This window comes from Phoenix dactylifera, chromosome 17 (assembly GCF_009389715.1).
Source record: "Phoenix dactylifera cultivar Barhee BC4 chromosome 17, palm_55x_up_171113_PBpolish2nd_filt_p, whole genome shotgun sequence".
Taxonomy (NCBI): domain Eukaryota; kingdom Viridiplantae; phylum Streptophyta; class Magnoliopsida; order Arecales; family Arecaceae; genus Phoenix; species Phoenix dactylifera.
Window position 1 is genome coordinate 14,295,678 of NC_052408.1, and position 22,858 is coordinate 14,318,535.

At 39.3% G+C, this 22,858-nt stretch overlaps 2 protein-coding genes across 2 annotated transcripts; both read right to left on the reverse strand.

Moving 5' to 3' along the window:
- Positions 1 to 3,292: 3,292 nt before the first annotated feature.
- On the reverse strand, positions 3,293 to 5,759 carry LOC103716189 (CBS domain-containing protein CBSX5-like). The gene is made up of 2 exons (XM_039115146.1): positions 5,205 to 5,759; positions 3,293 to 4,892 (listed from the first exon to the last, which is right to left on the reverse strand). Exons 1-2 carry the CDS (start codon positions 5,531 to 5,533, stop codon positions 4,046 to 4,048), a joined length of 1,176 nt encoding a protein of 391 aa, XP_038971074.1. The 5' UTR covers positions 5,534 to 5,759; the 3' UTR covers positions 3,293 to 4,045.
- Positions 5,760 to 18,576: 12,817 nt separating this feature from the next.
- Positions 18,577 to 22,774, reverse strand: LOC113463324 (protein Rf1, mitochondrial-like). Its single transcript, XM_026808142.2, has one exon. The coding sequence runs from the start codon at positions 21,813 to 21,815 to the stop codon at positions 19,473 to 19,475; it is 2,343 nt and encodes a 780-aa protein (XP_026663943.2). The 5' UTR covers positions 21,816 to 22,774; the 3' UTR covers positions 18,577 to 19,472.
- Positions 22,775 to 22,858: the final 84 nt, after the last annotated feature.

Here is a 22,858-nt window from a genome sequence, read left to right on the forward strand (position 1 = left end):
TAGCAGATTGATTAATAAGGTCAATGGATCAACATGATGCATGAACATATATTGTTTATCTAATCTTTACTGCCATTTCTTGAAAAGGAAATAATAATATAGATCAGAGAAGCAATATTTGTACTATCTATTAAATTACAATAGAGGGCCAGATGGTTTCTTCCAATTATCCCAGGAGATAGCCACCTATTAATGTTCTATCAGGCGAGATCACGATCAAACTAGCCGAGCCAGCCACAAGGTAATGCACATTATTGCATTCAAACAAGCCAAAAGCATCCACAACGGTCATATGCTTAATAAAGAAACTTGCATTCGTTGGGCTTCATTCATGCAGAAAGCGTAATATTGATACTAGTTTGATCTTCATTAAACCTTGCTATCCATTCTAACATGAGCATATAAACGCTTTAGGAGCTGGTGTTGCCTGGCTATGCAGTTCAAGAGAGGGGTAAATTGGGCATTTTAAGAAATTAAGTATAATGCGGCGGAGTTAAAAGCTTAACATATGAATATTTATTTTAACAAAAGAATAATAAGTAGATATGCAAGAAATAACTGCAAGCAACACAAGCAATGCAAACACACAAGATTTATAGTGGTTCGGTGCTAATCCTGCACCTACGTCCACTCTCCAAATTTTTTTAGGAATTTCACTATAATATTTTCGGAATTATAGTTCGATTATTTTACATGGGCACACAATCAACCCAGATGATTTTTTCAGGCAATCAACCAAAACCTACACCAATTGTTTTACTCGAGCTCACAATCAACTGTTGATTTTTCGAGACAATTAACTGAAACCTTCTCCGAGTTTATTCCAGGCTCAACACAATCTAATTCAAAATTTAGATGAACTTTTTCTCAAGTTTCAGTCCTTGAAACTTGTTACATAAAAGTATACAAAGAATTAAGTGCAGGCATAATAAAATACAGCTCCTAAACAATAAATATAAAAAAAAAATAAATGGACATCGACTCTATTGGTTGGCTTTGATTGATTTTGAATGTACTTCACAAACTCTCAACCGTAGAAGATATGATTGTTCAGCTCACTATGAAAGCTCTTAAATGATTTTCTTTTTGAAGCCCTCTTTTTTTTTCTTTCTCTTTCTTGCTATGATGGATTTTTCTCTGTAGTGATTGAGCCCTCTTCTTTTTTGGTATTCCATATATTTATATCCTTTAGAAGAAGTTGTAACTCACTCCTAGCCGTTAGATATATAGAAGAGCCGTTGTGAGATGAAAAACAGTCGTTATGACACACAGAAAAACTAGTCGTTACTATGGTCAGGCGCAGAGGAGCCGTCTCGATATCTTCAAGGGTCGATTCATTATTTTCAGGGATCGACTCGAGCTTATTTCTGTTTTTGCTGCGCTCTGTCTTTCTTCTATATTTATTGTGGAGTCATCTCTCTTAGTTCAAGGGTCAACTCGTTTAGTAACAAGAGTCCATTTGTTGTTTTCAAGGATCGACTCTTCAATGGACTAAGTTTTATTGTTCTCTGTCTTTCTACTATGGTCGTTCAAGGGTCGATTCATTATTTTTTGTAGTCGACTCTTATTTGACTACAGTCGGTTCGTGATTGTCATAAGTTGACTCACCAATGCGATGTATTTTATAGCTCTCGGTCTTTCTTTATGGCCATTTCAGAGGTCGACTCACTTATCTCTGTGGTCGACTCTTGTTAGACTGGAGTCGGCTCGTGAACTTCTTGGGTCGACTCACCACTACGTCGAATTCTACAGTTTTCTATTTATCTAGACTGTTCTGGGGTCAACTCACGCTTTGCTTAAGTCAGCTCGTGAAGGTATATCAGTCAGCGATAATGTGCTAGGGTCAACTCGTTACAAACTTGGAGTTGACTCTTGAGATAGCTCAGGATAAATTTTTTTATATCTGCATGTGAGCTTCCAAAGATTATTTTCATGGCTCTTTTGGAGTTATGCTTCTACATATGGAGCTTCGGATAAATGATCTTTATTTGAGAGTAACTGAATGCTTTCTGAAAATAAATCAATTAAACTCAAAGCAATAGATTGGTCATCTTTTTACTCAATTGTTTTGTATCATTAAAATCAGTCCTATAGAGTCAACAACTAGCTTATGTATTCTCAAAATTTGTAGATATGGAAAGATTTATCGGTGACCATTTAACCAAGATAAACCAAAGAGAGTCCATTAATTATCGAGTTAGTAATATATTTGATTCTGTAGTCATAAAGTTTAATTATCCAATTTATATCCATATTTATATCTATACTTTCGAATTCGATTTGTATCTATATTCCTTTAAAGCAAATATAAATATGAAGTTGTGCATCCGACTACCATCCATATTCGTATAGGTATTTGTCAAATAAAACAAATACGAATATAAATATGCTAGCATCAGTTCTGATTTGATGGTGTAACACAACTTATTGTAGCGCTATGTTTCTGTTGGCAAAAGGGGAAATTTTAGAAATCGGTGCGGGACCAACATAGACCCATCACTAACTCATAATTTTGATAACGGAATAAAATTTGAAAATTGGGAAATATTCTGGAATCTTACCATCTGACCTTTTTGACCTCCAGTGCTGTTTGCAAGACATAGCTGCCTAAGGGATGTGTCTAAATCTCTTCTAATGCTTCCTTACTAAAGTTCACAAGCTTTAGAAGCAGGAGTACACCTTCTGATGATTCAAGACATCTCTGCACAACATAGCTGCCAGTTTTGAGCTGCGATAGTTCTGCGAGATGTTCTGCCACTACGGAGCAGATCACTTTGGTAAAATTTGAGTCTTCGAAGTTTCAACAAACTGGATAACATAGTTACTACAGAAAAAGACCAAATAATATATCTATATATTTTTGTTAAAGAAGCCGTTAAGGTACATGAGCAGCACCAATACGAGCGTTGTGCAAGTCTAAAGCGTCCTTTACCACCATATCTGCTCCATGAAGTTTTTCTAACTTCTCAATGCGTATAGCTTCAGGGAGGAAATTACTTGCTAGCTGAAGACAGTTATCTAAAGCTGCTTGGAATTAGACTACTGACATAACGCGCACGGCACTGTAATTGTTTAAGTGGAAGAGAGGTGCTTCAAGGAATACATGACATCAACTGGTTAGGTGGCGAATTGTTTTAAGTTGGTGTTGGATGAGTTCGCTAGCTTTGGATACCATGACACCTACAATTCTAATGCTCAGACTCACCCTAACACGAACTTTGACGATGCGCAAGAATGAGAGCTGGGCCGCAGCCGGACCTGCCTGTCCAGTGATTCAATGGAGACATCATAATTGATGATGAAAGCTATTGGATTGTACTTACTAATTGCAAGACATGCTGCAGCTACCTGCAACCTCGACCACTTCCATTCTGAAAGGTTTCCCAGAGAGCTAGAACAATATGAACAATGGTGAAGCGAAAAGCAGAACCGAAATCTAACATCTCAGCTCGACAGGCAATTTTGAGACCAAAGGGTTGAGCTGGTTGCCATGTCACAAAGTTGAGAAGTTTAAGAGAATTTCGTCTTACAACTGCCACATAATGTTTACCGTCGGTCCAACCAAAGTAAGCATCCTGCAAAGAAGTATGGGAGTTGCCTCTCAACAGCATTTCGCATTTCCGAAGCCGCTCGAACCCACCTGTTCCATTCCGATGATCGTTTCATTCAGATTACTCCCAAACCCTGCTGTTCCCACCTCAAAGACTCCTTGCTCCTCCAGCTGGGTTAATCCATCTGTAAACAAAAATCCGTGGCTCTGCCAAGAGCAAGCACGTATCCGCGGTCTCACGCATCCGACCCCTGCAACATCACAGCACGTAGCTTCAAACTTTTTAGCAACCATCCATCGCAACAACATTAACAACAAAGACTCGCAAAACCCGGGGTGCTGCTTTTCTGGCTTCGGGTTCCTCCCCTCACGTGAAGGAGAAGATAAAGCGACCGATAAGACAGGTGAAATATTCACAAGCGCACAAAAATGCAGTACTACAGATACTACTCTCTCTCTCTCTCTCTCTCTCTATCTGACCGCTTCCACAACGAACTACTGTGTCTCAAAAGGCTGCTGCAACTGTTCCCGAAAGACACCGAGTATGTCCGGTAACGCGACGATGCCGACGAGGCTGTAGTCGTCGTCGACCACCCAGACGTAGCTGACACGGTGGGCCAGCGCCTGGATCATGACCGCCATCAGCGAGCTCCCCGGGTGGCACACGATCGCCTCCTCAGACCGCCGCCCCATCCTCGCCGAGTAGCTCCCTGCGGACCGAAGCCTCCGCGGCCGCCGCACCGTCGCCGCGCCGGACTCCTCGTCGGAGGAAGACGAGGACGAAGAAGCGGAGGAGGAGGATGAGAAGGGTGGCGAGAGGTCGGCCTCGAGGAGCTCGACCATCCCCGCCATGCCTTTGTCCCTCAGCCGGGCCTTGACGGCCCGGACGGCGGCCTCCGGCGGGGCGCCGGAGAAGTCGATCCAGCCCATGAGGTCAACGGCGGAGAGAGCGGCCAGCGCGGCGGCAGCGCCCTCGTCGCAGTGCGCGAGTGTGGAGGGGGAGATCTCGCCTATGAGCTTGCCGTCGTCGGTGACGACGGCGACGGAGGTCTGGTCGGCGAGGGCGCGGCGGATGAGGGGAAGCGCAGCGAGGGCAGGGTCGTGGGGGCGGATGGCGAGTGCGGCCGGGCGGACGATGTCGAGGTCGGAGACGGAGAGTGCCGGTGCCGGGGAGAAGAGGGCGATCGAGTTGAGGAAGAAGCGCACGAAGTCCTCCGGTGTCAGCCAGCAGAAGTCCGCCGCTCCGCCGCCGCCGGGGAGCTTCTTCCTCCCGGCGCCGGAGCGGATGGGGACCGCCAGGTTCTGCGCCCCGTCCAAGATCACGTCTAGCGCTTCCAATACGCTGCCGATCCCAAAGAAAAGCTCGAATTAAATAACAAAAACAACAGCACGTACACAAATCAGCTGAATCGAAGCAGAAAATGGTTCAAAAGGCGAACAATTCCGAAAAAAGAGGGAAAACCAAACGATCCAGAACTATTAAAGAACTAATAAGTATTTACCAAAAAGAACTAATAAGTAATAAACTTGCCAGAAAGGAAACCTTTTTCAAGAAAAGAAGAAAATTTGGGGAAGAAACCAAGATCGGGGAGATGAAGAACGCAGAAAAGATCGGAGAGGGACACATCGCGTGGCGGGTTAGTTCGTACTTTACCTGGAATGCGGCTCGACGCGGCGGACGAGGGAGGAGTCCTTTGGGGGGAGGAGGGCAGAGAGAGGGGCGCCGAGGGCGACCGCGGGGGAAGAGATGTTCTCCTCGGAGCAGAGGTAGCAGAGGACATCCACCATGCAGACCTTGCCGGCGCACGCCTTCTTCTCCGGCGACGCCCGGTCAGCGACCCACACGCTGACAAAAGTCTCTCCGCCTCTCTTAAGGGCGAGGAGAGCCTCTCTGATGGTGTCGGACGGCGGCAGAGACTTCACCGCCGGCTTCCCGATGCAGAGGTCAGACACCTCATGAAACTGCAGAAGGCTCACTGCCATGCACTCGCAGCGAAACCCTAGAAAACTCTCGCCGGAACCCTACAAAAAGCTAGCCGAAGGACGAGAAGAAGGGCTTTTTTTTTAACTTTTGGGGGGGAAGGGAAGAAGATGAGGTCAAGAGGCAGAGGCAGAGACAGAGGGAAAGAGGGGGTATTTATAGAATTAGCAGGGGTTAACCGGGAGTGGCCGGTGGGAGGGGAACCAGCGAGGGGAGCGTGAGCGGGGAATGGAGACGTGGAAGGGAAATAGGAGGTGACTCGGCGGGCGAGGATAGGGAAGGGAAACGGTCGTGCTGGAAAGCCACTCTCCGTCCGCTGAAAGCCAAGAAACTCAGCTGGTTAGGCGGAAGAAACTAGCAGCTAACGCGCCTAACGATTTATTGCCAGGTGGACTTTGAGGTCGAGTTTGAGAGAGCGTAAACTTTGCCCCTCTCAAATTTTAGCGAGAAAATTTTAGTCATCAACACTTTAAAACTACCAATTAGGACATTAATTAGCTATATGCACAGTCCCATATCTGCCCCTCGATGTCATTAATGGATAGACATAAAAGACTAAAATAACTTTCTATCTATTAATAATTTATAAAAAATTAATAAAAAGAATCTTTACCGTATCCTCTTCCTTCTTTTCATCATCTTTTTCGTCCATTTTTTGAATCCCCTTCCTTCTCTTCATTATATTCCTATTTCCTCATACATTGCATCTAATTTTTGCCATTGACTGGTTATACTTAAGGATTGATGAGGACGGAGAAACCTTGTCCATCAGGAAGCTTGTTAAGTGCATTCCAATCATCTTTTGTGAATAGGACTGGATATTTCTCACAGAAATTTGAGGGTTCAAACTATATTTTTCTTTTTTCTTAAGAGTGTATTTATCAAATAAAAAAATATATAAAAATTTAATCATGTTGAAAGATGATGGCCATCTATACGACAATATACATGTTAGACTCCAGCTTGCTAACACTTCAGTCATTAACTCAGTACTAGTGTTGGACAATATATGTGTACACATACATACATACATATATACATAGATATGTATATATGAGACATAATATATATACATGCAGATGTATGTACATACATACATATATATTTGTGTAAGTAAAGCATGAACGAATTTGAACCATAATCTAATAAAAGTTTTCTAATAATTTATGTAGCTTGGTTTGTTCTCGACTTTGCATGTGCGCTTGTGTCTTTGCTTTCTCTCGACAGAACAAAATTTAATTCAAGAAGATATATATAATGAGTACAGGCATTTAGATACGTCTAGCGCTATGAATAAGAGATACCACCATTGACTACGGGGAGGGAGAGAGAGAGAGAGCAGAGGTGGATGTTTTTTTTTCTCTTTTTCAAAAGAAGGAAAAAGAGTTCAAGTTTATTGAGATTACTCGTGTTTAATGGAAGTGAGATTACTTTGAGGATATTATAATTCCATTTGTAGAAATAAACAAGATAAAAGTTTTTGGCAAAGGCAAGTCTGCAGACTGAGATATCATTAGCACCAAAGTTGTTTGTAAATGAAAATATCAAAAGAGTTAATGATTAAAGTCAGGTATTGTGCTTTATCTTTCTTTAGTGCTTTGGTTTCTTGTGAAAAGTAAAAATTGTCCTACTCGTGTTTGAATTCGTGTAGATAATCTCAACTATCTCCTTCCCTACTCATTCGCTAAATGTCACCAAGATTCTTATTTTCCATCCCATGATCGCAGCACAGTGTAAGGCTTGATTGCACTCCATTTAAATCCATGACCAGAACCATCACAAATGCCATTCTCTCCTCTAATACAATTCATGTAGATAATCTATAATGTTTTTTAGAAATTGTGCAAGAGTCTAAATAAATGTAAGCTAGGAATTAGTTTAATTTGTAGGGCAAAGTGCTTAGGCCTACATCGTAATTGCCCGCAGATTAATCTGTTGGTTGAATTGAAAGATTGTCCATAGAGTGCATATCTATTTTTTCATACATCTTTGTAGTATTTTCAAAAGTCAAATTTAGAGAGCGAGCAAAAGAAATCTTAAAGAAAATAACTATCAATATGAGCAAGCAATTAAGTTTCAATATTAAATTATTCAAGATACACATGAACTCCAAAACCTTCTAACTTCTAGCTGCCAATTGGCATAAACTATCTAGAACAAGAGAACATCCTACTACCAAGCAAGTACCCTCCATACCCATTGTTTCGTGCCAAGGTCTATCGGATAGATGGGTCCATGAAGAGTGCTGAATGCCGTTTAGATTAACTATCAACATCGTCCACGTCTGCACCACCCTCTACAATAGATGGGATAGGATGGATGGCTATTCTAGAAACAGGTAGATGAATATTAATAATGCATGCCTAAATATTGTCCTCACTCGAAAACAACCTAGGCTGGTAGATGTCGAGCATACTATGATCAATAAGAAGAGAGGTGAGTTCCTTTCCATGCCTCAAGGATGAGGATTTATAAACTATCGTACAAACTTAGAAATAGATTTCTTGCAAAGCATTAGAGATGCATCAAAATAGTTTCTCCAGTAACTTCCACAACTTATCTAATACCTTATTGTAGTTATCGTTCGCATACCCACAATCATTACTTTGATAAAAGTAGCTATAACTCAAAAAAGAATAGTCATCATCTAAGATCAGAAACACAATCATCATCATATTCATAATTATCATGAGGAAGGAAGGCAAAATAATCATAATATAAAATAATTGATACACTGAGACAAATATTTTGGAGCATCAAGAAATGATCTAGAGTAGGTACACCATCCGCTCTAGAGTCTTAATCCAAATCCTTGGACATATGAGTGTGATAGCCGAGCTTCATGACTGGATATGGTGTTATTGGTATTATTGAAAGTGAGAGAGCTCTTAAATAAGCCCTCTTTTCCAACAATAACTACCATTTTTTTGGATGGCTTCCTGCACTTGTAATTTCTCGTGTAGTTACCAAGTCGTTTCTCCTATACAGGTAACCATTCTTGTCCAAATAACTCTCTCTAGGTATAAGCTATCCATGTACAGTCTTATGTGTGAGTATTGACAAGTGACTAATTATAATCCTTCCAAGTATCATGACATGACTGATTAATTAAAGTTTGGTTGATGTAATATTATCAACCACTTCATTAATTATAGTTAATCAATGATTAATTATTTTTTGGATGTGAATAAACACCCAAGGTTAGACACGTTAGCTGCCATATTATGTGACAATAATGCATAGAATAATAGTTGTCATAGAGTCACGGGGTTGTTCTAATAGTTTTGGAACTTGCAAACCTTCCATTACATTATATGTTCATATGAATAACCGGAGGTTTCATCAGTCAAACTTGCTTGAATTTTGGAGTGGTTTTCATAAATTCATATCCTCCAGTTACTCTTATATGCTTCTCTTTTTCATTTTTTAAATTATTATTTTTAGTCAAATATAGATGTTGACTCATAATTAACCTAAAATTAATATGTTAACTGACCAGTCGATCCTGAAACTTAAATTGATATAAAAAGAGTGAAGGATGTATATAAAACTCATTAATAGAAAACATACTCATTATAAAATAATGTAAATAAAAAATATTTAAAATAGCAGATGTCGAAAAAATCTGCTTGATAACTCATACATGAAAAAAAAAAACCGAGGCATAGAACAAGAATTATGTGTCACGATAGTATAAATATAATTACCATAATGCAAAATTATTATTTTTCGGTAAAGTATAAACTTTTAAGGTAACCAATATGGTGATTTTTTTTTCAAAATGTCCAATAATGTATAAAGGTTCAAAAAATAGCAGCACATGAATTACAATGTAAATTAATAGCATTATTGTCTATTTTGATTTCACCTTCAAATAATGGCTATTATAAAGTTAATATATTTTATTTTCATATAAATTTAACCACAGCTAAGCTTGCAAATAATTGTGACCGTCCTGCCGGAGGAGCTCCTTCTTGCGGGCAACGAGTGTCAAAGAAAAATGAAAAAAAAATGACGTGTCAGATTTGGATTAACATGTAGTCTTTTTTTGGGTCCACCCAGTTGTTGGGTGGTCCCCATTCTGCGATTCAAAAAATGGGTTAAACGATCGGGCCCACGGTTTCCCCATTCTATGGGTTCAAGGATCGGGCCCACGTTTCCAAGAATCCGGCTGCTGCTGTTTTTGTTCGCGTGGGCCAACCAACCGAGCATGAGGACTTTTTGGTAGAAAACGGCTTTCGTATAGCTTTTACATGGTACAACCTGCTAAGCTAGAAACAATAAAATGATACAAAGGAGAAAAAATCTTAGTGGCAGTAGTCTAAAAAAACTCTCCGAAGTGCCGAGCAACATAGAAGACGACCAAGTCTGTAACTTTGTTTGCCTCCCGATACAAGTGTGCTGCCTGAAAGGAGACTAACCCCCTGATCAATTTGCGAGTCTCACGAATCAGTGGATGACCATCCCCATATCGATCACCTCTCCGTATCCAATCGATCGCCGTGGAGGAATCTCCCTCAAGGTATATCCTGTCTGCATCAAGTACCCTCCTCGCATAGTAGATACCCTCCCATGCTGTCCGAAGCTCTGCCTCAATGACAATCAAGCAAGAGAAGCACTGACCTTCTGCCCCAACCAAACTACCACGGTGGTTTTTGATCACAAATCCTACTCCTCCATATGCTCCATCCGCCGACATGCTTAAACACAGAGCTTTAAGTTTGGCGGGACGCAGAAAAGTCATCTCCGTCATATAAGCATCATACACAGAGCTTTTTTTCTTTTTCTTTTTTTTAATAAAAACAGTTTTTTCTTCTAATTTTTCTATATATTGCTATTACTTAGATTATATTTTCCATTTTCTGAGTATTTATAATATTTGATGAATTAATGAACAGCGACTATGCCTCATAATTGATATGAACAGCCGCACTATTTACCAACTAAACTACACCTCCATGAAACTAAAGATAAATTAGGATTTTTGTCAAATAGTGTCCTGTCTGATTGTTGGTTAATTATTAGAACGCAATAAAATCCTGTGCTGCACCTATTTTTATCTAAAGGGTAATATGTTTAAGAGTCTCTGAATGTTCTGAGTGAAGTGCGTCAAATAACATAAAATTATTTTAGTGAAATTATTAGAAAAATAAATAAACTTATAGATGCCTAACCTCCGTAGATGTCGAGAGTGCAGCTTAAACAACTGCACTAATAACAATATAAGAAATCTTCAGCTGAGCTAATTTCTCCTCCTTTTTTAAAAAAAATTCTTGATTTCAATGTTATTTCCCTGTAAAATTTGTCCATGAGGATTGTTGCTCTTGATATTATTTAGCTTTTTTTTAAAAATTACATGATTAGAAAGGATGCAGCATGATTGCAAACCTTGTTTATCAAGAGCAGAGCTATAATTAATGTATAACCCTTGATTACTCCCAAACCAGACTCATTAACATGATAGACCCATTAAACTCTAGCTCAAATCTTATCTTCGCAGAGAAAGAGAGAGAAAGAGGTTCCAATTGATCACCGATCAAAGGTTGGTTGGTAATTGAGTCTGTGATTCAAGAAATCAAGACTGCACTTTAGAGCCATATTTAGATGCCTTATTTTAAGACACCTTGCATTACTTAAAACTTCAATGAGAAACCAACAAGATAAGGTACAGATTAGATTAACCATTTATATCTGTATCATGCCTTATTAATAGCATGTTTCTGCACCCACTTAAACTTATAGCATCGACACTTCATATGAATTAGGTGGTAGACGCATCTCAATATGAACAAGTTGGAGCTGTGGGAGGAGAGTTTACTCTTTTTTTTTTTTTGTTTGGTAGTAACTAATCGGACGACAACCACAGTAGCTTGCAAAAGAACGGAATAACCTTGATATAAAAAAAGGGAATAGGATGACCACATGACAATGTGCAAGTGAAAATAAGGGAAAATTTCCTTAGATTTCCTGTAAGGGGGAAAGAACTACACTCAGTACGTAGTTTTCCTAGGACATTGCGACTAATGTTTTCAATGCCTTCATAACATTCGAGTTCAAGATCTTAACTCTATAAAAAGGCATGTCTGTGGTGATTTATCAACCATGGCTTTCCAATCTGCCTCGGAATTCCAACTCTGAAGTGGTTGGCAGACTGGCAGTTGTTATCCATCCGTCTCTCTCTCACCCACAAGAAATAGAAAAGTATTTGTAGTTACCCTAAAGTTAGATCCTCGTTTTCCCAATTTCTTTTGTTTCTCTATGAGCTGGTATGCAATCACATATCATGATACCAGAGGCTTGTTTGTTTTTTCTGTCAAAAAAAGACACTGATGTTTGATTGTTTGCAGGTAAGGCCAAGAGGGAGAAAGGTGGTCGAGACCCTGCGCAAATGATAGATTTTGATCCTTTTGAAAGAGCATTGTTGCCACCAAGATGGTAGCCTAATAGTATTGGGCATATTTTTTATTCTCATGATTTTAAGTTCGAATCACTGCGGTGTCGATTAAAAAGTAGCTTCGGCTACTGCTTAGATATGGGATCTAGAAATGCTTATTGGACCTCTAGTAGTTTTGGTGGTGCTAAGATTTGAACAGGAGCCAAGAGGGATAGCCGTGCCGGGCCCATGGGTGAAAAAGTATGAGTAAAATCGGTCGGGATGCCTAACGCACGGCCATTTTTGCCCGCATCAAACACTCTTCTGGTGGGGCAAGGGTCCAGTGGGAGCTGCTATGTAGGGATGGGCTTGTCCCTTCCTCCTCTCTTCCTTTTTTTAGTCTCGCAAAAAAAAAAAAAAAAAAAAAAAAAAAAGAGCGTTGTTGGATGAAAAGCAAGCGTGGTGAATCCCCAAGCATGAATGGATGTCCATCACTTGAAATATATGGAGGCTACTATTTGAGATGGTCCCAAGATAGAAAATGCCGTACTCCTCAAGAGGTAAATTACTTTTGGAGGCCAACTTCAATGCCCGAAAGTATCCACCAGATCGTCCTAGAGGGTGATTCAGCTACCGTTATTAGTTGGATCCGAGAGGGTCCTAGAGGTGACGACAGTGACCACCTATTGCTCCGTAACATTTGGGCTATGGCGAGGGATGGATGAACCTTTCAGGCCAAGCATATCTACCGTGAAGCCAATCGTGCTGCGGATTGGGTGGCTGCGTATGTAGCTCGCCATTCCGGAGACACCTTGTGGACTGGAGATGGGAAGCTGCCTTTGGCACTCCGAGGTATCCTATTTTTTGACTTTATTAGGTGTATCCGTACCCGTCAGGTATGATCCACCCGTATTAGCGAAAAAAAAAGCATCCACCAGATCGTCCTTCGCTGAAAAAGAAGCTGCCCTCTATTTATTTATTTTTTTTTGATAAGATGGACATGATTGGTCATACACATTCCATACAAACACAACCAACAAAATTAGAAAATAAAATATTGCAGAGAACTGCGATAACTGACAATTCAGTCTGCAGTATCCCTCCAAGATGCTTCGCTAAATAAGAGGCAATTCGGGGTGCAATCTTGTTCCTACTTAAGAGACAATCCAGCTCACAATTCTATTTATCTCTCGGTAGATGAATAAGCTGGCTCTTGTTATAGAGAAGTGGCCCCTCCTCTTGTTGCATCGATCGATAGTCAGCACTACTGCTAGCTTGTCATTTTTTAGGTGACCCTCTATGTTTCTCCATTTGGTTGGAAAAAAAAAAAAAAGAAACTACTATTTGGCCGCTAGTTCTTGATAGGATTTTGTCCAACGGGACGGCTCCGAGCCTTGGATTGAGTCTGATTGGTAGCATGATTAGAACCCAGAGAAACTAAGCCTTTGAGGGGATGAGTGGGGAACTCTTGATCTTTACATGTGAGTGGAGATTAGGCTTGCAAGTAGATCGGATTGATCCGCTTTCGGTTTGGAACCGATTGAAAATTAAACTAGTTCAATCCATATCAAAGTTACTTAGATTAGTTTTGGATTCAAAAATATACTCCATTTCAATTATGGATTGATTTTGAATTGCAAAATTTTTAGGTGGAACCTAAACCAACCATATCTGATCCCAAACTAGTATGTTATATACTTTAGATTCCTCTTTCGATACAAAAAAAATCTTTTATTTTCATATTATTAGTCATAAAAATAATGAATCCTTATATAGAATATATTTTTGATAATGCATATGTTGTATGCTAGTATTTTAGTGTATAATGCATTATGATATGACTAGGTAATCAATTTATTTAGTTTATTATAGTTTGTGCTATGTTTTTTATTGATCCAAGTTTAATGGATCGTCAAAATCAATATTATGTTCAATATGAACCAATCCAAATAGAATTGGATTAGGTTTGAAATTAATTTTTTGATCTAATTCGAATATAGATAGGATTTGAGTTGTATCGATCCTCTCTCTAACCCAACATGCTTGCAGTCTTAATAGAGATCATTGCGAAAACCTTAACATGATTAAAAATAAAAAATAAAGAAATATTATATTTCGATTTTGAAGAGAAAGTAAAAAAAAAGATACAAAATCGATGAAGCAGAAGCTAGCAAATGATTTTTGCTGCAAGAGTCGCTTCGTCAAGCATACACGCGACTCAATCATTTGAGTCACCCTCCCTTTTATCGATGGGATTAATAATAGAAGCAAGACTTATAGATTCCTCTAAAATTTGAAAGAAATCTTTTTACAAAAATGGTTAAGGATCGCTATGCCAGAGGAATTTGAATATTGACATGAAACTCAAGTTGCTCCTTCTTTTTTTTCCCTTATTTTATCAATTTTCTTCTTATTTTAATCATCATAAATCATCGGGGACTCAAAAAGGTATGGGAGCCACAAAAAAGTACACTCAGCTTTCACCCAAACCAAAAAGATAGACCAAGTCACGGGTGGGGCCATCACGTGGGATGCACAGGCTGTCAAATGTGACCTCACCTTCTCCGTGCTGCGTTCTTTTTTGCGAAAGCTGCGAGTCGATGTAAGGCGGCAATGGCTTTATCTCCCGCTCTGTCTCTCGATTTGATATATATATATATAAAATTTCGAAATATGTAAAAAGCTCAACAAAAATTCAAAAAAAACGAGTAACAGCGGATTGAAAAATAAAAATGGTTAAAAAAGCTTTCTAAGATATTTATAAGTTTACTTATTGAAAAATAGATGTAGGAGAGATAAAAGTAGCAAATAATAATAAAAACTAGCAATTATATATTGGCACAATTAATTTGTAATACATGATTTTTTTAAAAAAGTTAGTCATGAATAATTCATGAATAAATCTTAATTTATGCATAACTTAAAAATCATTAAATAGTTCTAATCAATTCGTTTTAGGAGAATAATTCATAGAATTATTCAGTCAAGCTAAAAGATGAGAATAATTTAAGAATTTTTAAATAGTTCAAAGAATATTGTAACTATGTGAGTAAATACTCCCTCCCCCCCCCCCCCCCTCCTTTGTTTTATTAAAAAAAAAGGGGAGATCATTTCCTATCTTCTATCTTATATCTGTCTCGCACCCACTGCCTTATCAAGGTCACAGTCACATTTCTTACGCAGACCAAGCTTTTCCTTGTGGAGGTTTTAACAATTGTACCCATTGGCTTGTGAGAGAATTACCTCTCATTGCTTATGAATCTTTGCACCGAAAAGAAACTATCTAGTTTACCATTTGCATCATTGTACTTTAAGGACCAAGCTCTTCCTTTTAAAGGATGCTCCAGTCGATGATATCTTTCTATTAAAGAGAAGGGCATCGACTAGTTGTGATAAATCCATTTAGCATGCTAATTTCAATGCCATGCTGCGCATCGGTCCGACAATTTCTTTACCCAATCTTGCAGAAGCCAAATGAGTTCTACATAGTTTTGTGTTCTTTTCCTTGATTCAATATTTTGTTGGATTTTGATTTTTTTTTTTTCTGAAAACGATTTTTAATAGTTTTCGATAAAATATATATATGTCAAAACACAAAAAGTATTAACTAGTATGAAAACTGGACCCACAAGCATCATCATATTGAATTCGAGATTCAAATTCAATCATTTCAAATGGTCTGGCTCAAATCATCAGATTGAAATACGTTATTAGTCCTGTACTGAATGGTAAATTTAATGACAGTATGCTATCATCAGTCTTAATGAAGAAATGGAGATCAATAGTTTGTTTGTGGGATGCTGCCTGCTGTCTGCAAGTTGGGCTGCTGGTAGACTAATAATGGGGCAAGATAGTCATCAGTTGGGACCTACCAACTTCCAGAATTTGGCTCTCTCTTAGAAAAACAGAAGATGAGAGAAAAAAAAAGGCTCAAATAAATGGAAACAAAATTAATTTAGCAGGACAAGTTAAGGATTCTTAGCATCGCAATCAACAAGTGCTCGAGTATCTCATGTCGTGTATTCAAACAGAAGAAAACAAACTTACGTACCTATCATGCATCTTTTCTCAATATCTTGTAATGATTTGACCGTTAACTTCCCTTTCAGCGGCCTAATTTTTGGAAATTTTGTCTTTTGACAGTCTGTCTGAAAAGAATGTCTTTGGATTCTCTCTCTCTCTCTCTCTCTCTCTCTAGAGATTTAATAATTTTCCTTGACTAAACTGTTTTCACACCGTGAAGAAAAATTCTTGAGGAGCATGATAAATGATCCATTAGAATGAAAAACACTATAGGAGTACGTATTTCGGAACTATGAGATCTATTTATCTTTGACTTGCAACCTAAATTCTGAAACATTTGTGCCTTGACATGTAGTTTGATATGAGGCTGAGATGAAGATACTATCAACAATCCGAATCAACTTTTCAGGATCACAAGGACGTTTAAGAGGTACCAACAGCAGATCCAGCCATGTCTACCTTACTTGGTTTTCAGTCAACCTTGGCTAGAGCTTTGTATCTCCATCACAAAGAAACCATCGACTGCCAAGGGATAATACCTGGTAGCCCCACTTAGCCCTATCATTCCCATAAACTATAGTCAGGCTTTAATGCCTTCCTTTCAGAGATCAAATGCTATCACATTCTCTGATACTGAACTGACGAATTGACCATCTTGGAATAAGCAAGCATCCCTGAATATGACTCCATATGGAGCACAAATATACAGAGAGAGGAGGACAAACGCAAGTTGCCCTCCAAGACCTTCGTTGGACTTTTTCGGCCACAAGTACCAGCCCAAACCATTTCTTCTTTTCTCTACCTTTCCAAACATCATTACCATCCATTGAATTCTGCTGAATTTTATTTGAATGAGGCTTTATTCACAACTATCCACTGCCACAATGCTTTGCATCTGGTCCACCAGAGAGCAAGCTTCTAAAGTTCCTTTATTGTTGGAAATCTCAACATTCTTACCTCAATCACCTCAGTTGCTCGCCTTTTCCATGCTTATAGGTGTTCGGTGGCACCCCGACCAACTCTTTCGACTATATAATAATGCAAAGCTTTTAAGCACCGAGATGCCACTTTTTGAGCAGATTTGCATGCAACCTCATGCATGTTAACTCTAATCTTAAGGACAAACATGAGGCTGTTAAGTTCATAATGTGGAAGACCATCTGTAGGTGCCTGTTGCCTTTGTAGTAAAATTGCTTCTCCAGCATCTCTTTTGTATTGATGTTTTACTGATCAAATCTTAGGTGATGTTAACATGAGCGTTCTTATCTGTAAGAATAGGTGGGATGTCAATGTCCATGTAGAAGTTGCTTGTTCTACTATAAGAAATTTGATGAAAGATGACAAAAAAATGAAGTTATCGAGGTGTAGCACGGATAAAGAACGATTGCCAATTTTGAACTTAGACACAAAGTTTCCATGAATACAACAATTGCAAGCTTGAGTCTCAAGAGCCAAATATTTTTTTTCCAATTAACAAAACGTTACATCTTTTTTTCCTCTAAAACCTTACTTGAAACTCATAGGAAGTGTCCACCTATTCTGATTCACATATAAAGCAAAACAAGAGAACACAAGATCTGATGATGAATCGCAACTTGTAATAATATCACCTCTTTCATTTTTATGATTGTTTTGAAACATTAGTAGAGGTTCAGTAATATTAAGAATCAGCTCACCATACTGAGAAAAAGAAAAGGGAAAAAAAAAGTTATATATCGGGAGATATCTACATATATTTTCATGCAGATTCATTCATTTATCTATTTATCCATTTTGATTTGCGTCTGTAATGCTACAGACATGGAGTGCATAAGTTCCACAACTCTGGCAATCTGGAATGTTTGTAGGTATTAAAGATCATTAAATTTCGAATTTCTTTCCTTGTTCTCCTAGCTTTTGACGCTGACAAGGTGTACATGGAAGCAATTGATAAGTTCGGTGCTATGATGTTCAGAAGCAATGCTTATGCACCAGTATGACTCGATAATCCACTATATCTTATCTGGTACTCGTAGAGTTGCTGGACATAGGTCACTCCGTCAGTCAAGAATCAGGCCGTTGGACTATTGAGGACATGCTTGTATTGAAGCTTAATCCTTCTATTTATACTTGCAACATATAAAAAAATAATGAAAACTTTTCTAGGAAACCATCTTACTGATTGTTGAAATTTTGGGTTTTACATATATGTGAATGACAACAACATCACCTCTTTCATTTTTATGATTGTTTTGAAACATTAGTACAGGTTCAGTAATATCAAGAATCACCTCACCATACTGAGAAAAAGAAAAGGAAAAAAAACGAAGAATATATCGAGAGCCATCTACATATATTTTCATGCAGATTCATTCATTCATCATCATTTATCTATTTATCCATTTTGGTTTGTGTCTGCAATGCTATAGACTTGGAGTGCATAAGTTTCATAACTCTGGCAATATGGAACATTTATAGGTATTAAAGATCATTAAATTTCGAATTTCTTTCCTTATTTGCCTAGATTTTCTTTAATATTTTGTCTGTGTTCCAAGTCCCAGTTTAACGTATTCTAAAGTTGACCACCAAAAAATATAATCTTACTAACAAAAGCTCTGTTAGGAGAAAGAAAGAAGAGAGAGAGAGAAGGGAATTTGTATTTCTATCTGGTTACATTCGATGCATTTCAGGGATTATATATACTAGCGTACAGATTCTATAAAGAAGAGTAATACAAGCTGATACAGAATTATGCTAACGAAAAAAAAAATATTATGACCTGATACGGTTTGTTATGTGATCCCTAATATCACTCTAACAAAATCATGCTAACAAAAAAAATAATACGAGTCAAAACAGAATCATGCTAATAAAGAAAAATATTATGGTCTCATACGGGTTGTTATGTGATCTCTAACTGAAGGTGGTAATGCAGGTGCCAGCTTGAGTTTGAAAACACCAATTGATCACTGCCACTGGTCTATTTCATCACTGCAACTGAAGGTGCCTGTTATACCAAACTCACAATCTGGAATCGCTGCATGAATTTGGATCACCATCTTCATAACTTGTCCCACTGGATACTGGAGGCACACGTGAGCTGCAGTCCACACCAAATATCAGCTCAATCCTTCAATCAGTCTGGTCATAGCAGACTTGTGCATTTCACCCTTCAGATTCACCCCTACCATTATCTTCGAAGGACATGTAGAACTCATCCCTTCATCTGCTCAAAAGAAAGCATGACCACCTTCAGATGCCTGGCTAGCCTGCTCGATGGTGCTCATCACCCAAGACAGATGGAAATCATTCGGCGCAGCCCTTCCCATAACCATGATTTCTCCAGTTCACTGGCAGAACCACTGGAATAGACCCACGGACATATGGTTCCTGTTTCCATAACCATAGTTCCTAAAAGAGCTGGCCTTCGAGGCTACATTTTCATTTAATAGCCTGTCAATGCAAGTGATGGAATCAGATCTCACAAAAAAAATGCAACTTAGTTGAAGTATCCATTTGTTATACAATTATTAACAAACTCTTATTAATGATCCATGGTGACTTCATCACTTTGGGTGCCCGGTAAAATCTGGAAGCAACTTCAGATAATCAAGATATTGTCCATCCTTTGATAACACCTCAAATATCTGAGAAGCAGTTGATGCCTCAAAAGAAAAGCTTTTCTCCTTCATTTTTCTAATAATTTCCAATGCTTTTTCTATCTCATCTTTCTCCAGCAAACAACGAACCATGACATTGAGCATGACAGAATCTGCAGGACAACCAGATTTCTCCATGTGCAAGAGCAAATAATCAACCTCATCAAACAACCCTTCCTTTATTAGTCCTTTCACCATTATGGTATATGTAACAATAGTCGGCTTCAAATCTTTGGTAGGGATAGTATTGAAAAGATTTTTGGCTTCATTGATCTCACCACCATTAAACAATCCATCAATTAGGGTGTTGAAAGAGATAATGTCTAGGTTAACATCAGATGATAACGCATCTTGAAATAGCTTCATAGATTTATCAATACACTGGTTTCTGCAAAGCCCATCCAAGATTATGTTGTATGTGTAAAGGTCTGGACATACTCTAGCAGCAAGCATCTTGTCAAACAAATTTTCAGCATCAGCAACCCTACCAACACGGTACATTCCAGCTAATATGGTATTGTATACAATTGTTGTATGCTGCACTCCATTACGAGGCATTGCATTAAAGAGATTCAGAGCCTTATCAATCCTCCACCTTTTGCAATATCCATCAATTAATATATTGTATGTTACAGCATTGGGCTTATGGCTTTTTGAAACCATTGAATCATAAATTCTCACTGCATCATTCATTTGCCCCACCATACAGTAACCGTCCATTAGTGTATTATAAGTAAAAACATCAGGCTCCATGCCCCCACTAATCATCTTTTCCAATAATCTATGTGCCTCTTGAACCTTTCCTTCTTTACAAATGAAATCAATCAATGCATTGAGTGTCATGATGTTAGGATGGATTCCTCGCTCTCTCATTTCGTTAAGCAACTGAAAAGCTTCTTTCCACTTCCCAAGTCTACCAAACCCACATATTATAGAGTTGTAAGTGATTACATTTGGGTGGATCCCTTGTGCCACCATCTCATCAAGAAGGCTTCCAGCATCCTCCACTCTTCCAAGGTGGCATAGTCCATCTAGTACAGTACTATAGGTAACAACATCAGGCTTCAAACCTTGTTGTTGCATCTTCTTGAATAGCTCCACAGCCTCATCCATTTTTTGATTCTTGACGAATCCATTAATCAAGGCAGAGTATGTATGACAATTAGGAGATAGACCTTTACCTGACATGGAGTCAAAGACTTTAATTGCATCTACAAGACGGCTCTCCTGACAATATCCTTGCACCAATATAGTATATGAGATTACGTTAGGTTTTTCACCTCTTTCATTCATCAAATCAAGCAGTTTATGAGCTTCTGCAGTCTTTTTATGCTTGCAAAGTGAATCCATCAGCATGCTATATGTCACCACATTTGGCGAAAGGCCTCGATCGACCATTTTCTTGAAAATATTGACTGCCTCTTTCCAGTGGCCTAAAGTCGAATGCCCATGAATAATGCTGTTGTAAGTGCGAACATCCGGGGCAACACCGGCATTAGTCATTTCATCGATCAGTTTGAGAGCCTTGCTTACAGCTCCCTCTTTGCAAAGGTTGTCGATAATTGTGTTATACGTAACCACATCAGGCTTGCAACAACTTCCCAAGGTTGCCATTTTCTGATGCAGCTCCAGTGCCAAGCCCATGCTCCCAGCACTGCACAGCCCCTTGATGAGAGCATTGTATGTGGAAACATCAGGTTGGCATCCCATCAGAGACATTCTATCGAACACCATGGCTGCTTCGCTTATCCTATTCTCGGAGCAGAGGCCATGGACAAGAGCTCTGAAGATTATGGCGTCGGGGAAATGGCCACGTTTCAGGAGGTCCCCGAATACGCCGAAGCCCAAATCCACCCAATTCATGCGACAACAGCATTTGATAAGGATTCCATAGGTGTGGACGCCGGGCGAGATTCCTTGCATTTGATTTAGTTTGTTATATAGAGAGAGAACAGTTGGGTAATGCTTCATTCGAAGGACGGCGTTGAGGACGGCGTTGAGGACGGCGTTGGAGGGCTTCGGGCTAGCACTCGCTGCAGTGTCGAACAAATCGAGCGCGTCTTCGATCGTAAGAGCCTCTGATCGACATCGTTCGATCGCCAGGCTTTCCAACCGAGAGTTTCCACCCCGGATGTTATTATCGGGGGCGGTTTCACGAGAAGATGATGCACCTTTCCTTCGAAAGGTAGCAGCATCTCTCGCTGAAGATGAGACGGGTAAGGAGGCGAGCAATGGAGAAGTCCTCCGCATCCCAGCATCACGCAAATCTACCAGGTGTTTGTGCTTTTGTCCTCTCTATTTGAACTTTAGAGATCACAAAACTCCGCACGGATAACAGTCTCCACGAGGCCTAACAAGGTGGCTCCGGCTTCGTTTACGGTGAGCTAACCGCTGGCATCCGGCAAGGACTTATCTAGTATAGCCTGAGAATTGGCAGTCTGACCAACGAGTTATTTGGGGTATAAGTCACCTTAGCTGCCTGCTAAGGCGTGCGGGGATCCGAACTCGGCCGCGGTTAAAAAGATCGGAAAAACTCCTCCAAGACTAGCGGGCGGTTCGAGGGAAAGAATCGGGGATTACAAGTGCGCATGGAAAGCAGAGAATGAAGGAGAGAAAGGAGAGTGATGGATTGGATACTGAAATCGGCTTCATGCAGCAGCAACTGTCATCTGGTAAAATATTCGTACCTTCCAGCGGCTACGTTTTTCTAATTTCTAATTCTTTCGTTCCTTGTTCATCAGGGCTTGCATTGTTAAAATCACTGGATGTTTCATTTAACTTAATAACCAGTATCCCCTAAGAGATCAGCTCGGCAACTTTGTTGTAATTAGGAGCAACACCACCGCTACAAACACAGGATGTAAATAAAGGACTGCTGAAGCACAAACACTTGACAGTTTATTTCAGTATCAAAACCAGGATGTAAATAAAAGACTGCTAAATAACCCCAAAAAAAATAAAACACTTAAGCCTTACAAATACAAATACTTGACCGCGATATAAAATTTTTTTAGCGTATCGACCCATATCGGATATTAGCACCAAACCAACACAGTATTATATACTCTGTACCATCTGATTCACTCGGTATACCGCCTATATCAAATATCAGTATCAAACTGATACAATACATCCTGTACCATCTTGTTTGGATCGGTATGACATACCATAATTTACTTCGATATCCAAACTAGGATGTTAAAGGCTGATTATTTGCGATATACCATTTCATTTAATTATTTCTAGCAGGGAGGGAAAGAGGAACATGATCTGGAAAAAGAGCCACAAGAGTG

Excerpts from the sequence above, each read along its gene's own strand:
- LOC113463324 (XM_026808142.2), bottom strand. The coding sequence starts at position 21,815 with ATGCGGAGGACTTCTCCATTGCTCGCCTCCTTACCCGTCTCATCTTCA.
- LOC103716189 (XM_039115146.1), bottom strand. The coding sequence starts at position 5,533 with ATGGCAGTGAGCCTTCTGCAGTTTCATGAGGTGTCTGACCTCTGCATC. Across the intron at positions 4,893-5,204 it reads CGCGTCGAGCCGCATTCCAG|CGTATTGGAAGCGCTAGACG; the intron begins GTAAAGTACGAA and ends TGGGATCGGCAG.